Consider the following 1,000-nt stretch of genomic DNA (forward strand, 5'->3'; position numbering starts at 1 on the left):
CGGAGACTTAGCCAAGATGCTCATTCCTCGTTGGATAGCATCGAAACGAATTCAAGGATTGACCGTAGAGTTAACGGAAGGTTAGCGGTGATGTGTCGACAGGATAGGTGCAATGCAACCGTGCAGCATTACCCGATCTACTCAATTCCGATTTAGATGTGTACTACCCGAAACCAGAGTGGGATAGTTACCACTACTGCGTAATGTGCGGCGCTCATGGAAGATTTCGTCTAGCGCAACACATACTAAGGAAACATCCGGATCTTAGTCACAGAAGCGATGAATTTAAGGTGAGGGCAGAATTGGTGCAACATTGCGGGGTGCGACGCAATAAGATACTAACCTAAACGAAGCGATGGGAATAGATGATGTTGCAGGTGGTGGAACAAGTAAGCCGTGGAATAACGGAAAGGATGAAGAAAGCGTCGATAGATATGCACAAGGTTCTGGCGCCAGCTACTAGTAGAGAATACCGCATTTACAGAGAAATTTTCGAACAACTACGCGAGTGCGGAATCCCCGTAAAAGAAGTGAGTGGATTTAGTTGTTGGTTTTTTTTTTCTCTCTTAAACATTCTGAATTAGAATGTATTCGTTGTAGCAGTACTTACGCAATTTCATTTCAGAGTTACGAGGAACCTGATGTAGTGACGCCGGCGCAGACGCAAGATCAGATGTTGAAGGTGATGACAGATTTGAGAGATCAAATAGTACGTCAGATAGGCGCGGATTTCACCAACGAACCAGGGCCGTCTGGAGTCGAATCACAAGCCGCTCTTCCCAGTGTCATCGTTAAGGTAGGCGATACGATGAGATGCCGATCGGCTCATATTCACAGCGTAATGTAGGTAGCTTAGATGTGTGCGTATGTTAGAGCTTTGCTAGTTTAGGAACAACCTGGACCAACATGTCCACCCACATGGTCCGCTCCCCTTATACCACGATGCAGGCAGTATCGAGTACCTGACGATCCCGATTACATCGGTATCGATCGACTTTTC

General features: G+C 46.4%; 1 protein-coding gene across 1 annotated transcript; it reads left to right on the top strand.

The window, feature by feature from the left end:
- Position 1: 1 nt before the first annotated feature.
- On the top strand, positions 2-1,000 carry RB195_026579 (uncharacterized protein; the record flags this gene model as incomplete). Its single annotated transcript, XM_064177072.1, has 4 exons — positions 17-80; positions 157-290; positions 378-530; positions 626-847. The coding sequence occupies 4 exons, from the start codon at positions 17-19 to the stop codon at positions 845-847; spliced, it is 573 nt and encodes a 190-aa protein (XP_064071078.1).

This window comes from Necator americanus (genome assembly GCF_031761385.1).
Source record: "Necator americanus strain Aroian chromosome Unknown Necator_2022.05.29.01.32, whole genome shotgun sequence".
Classification (NCBI taxonomy): Eukaryota; Metazoa; Nematoda; class Chromadorea; order Rhabditida; family Ancylostomatidae; genus Necator; species Necator americanus.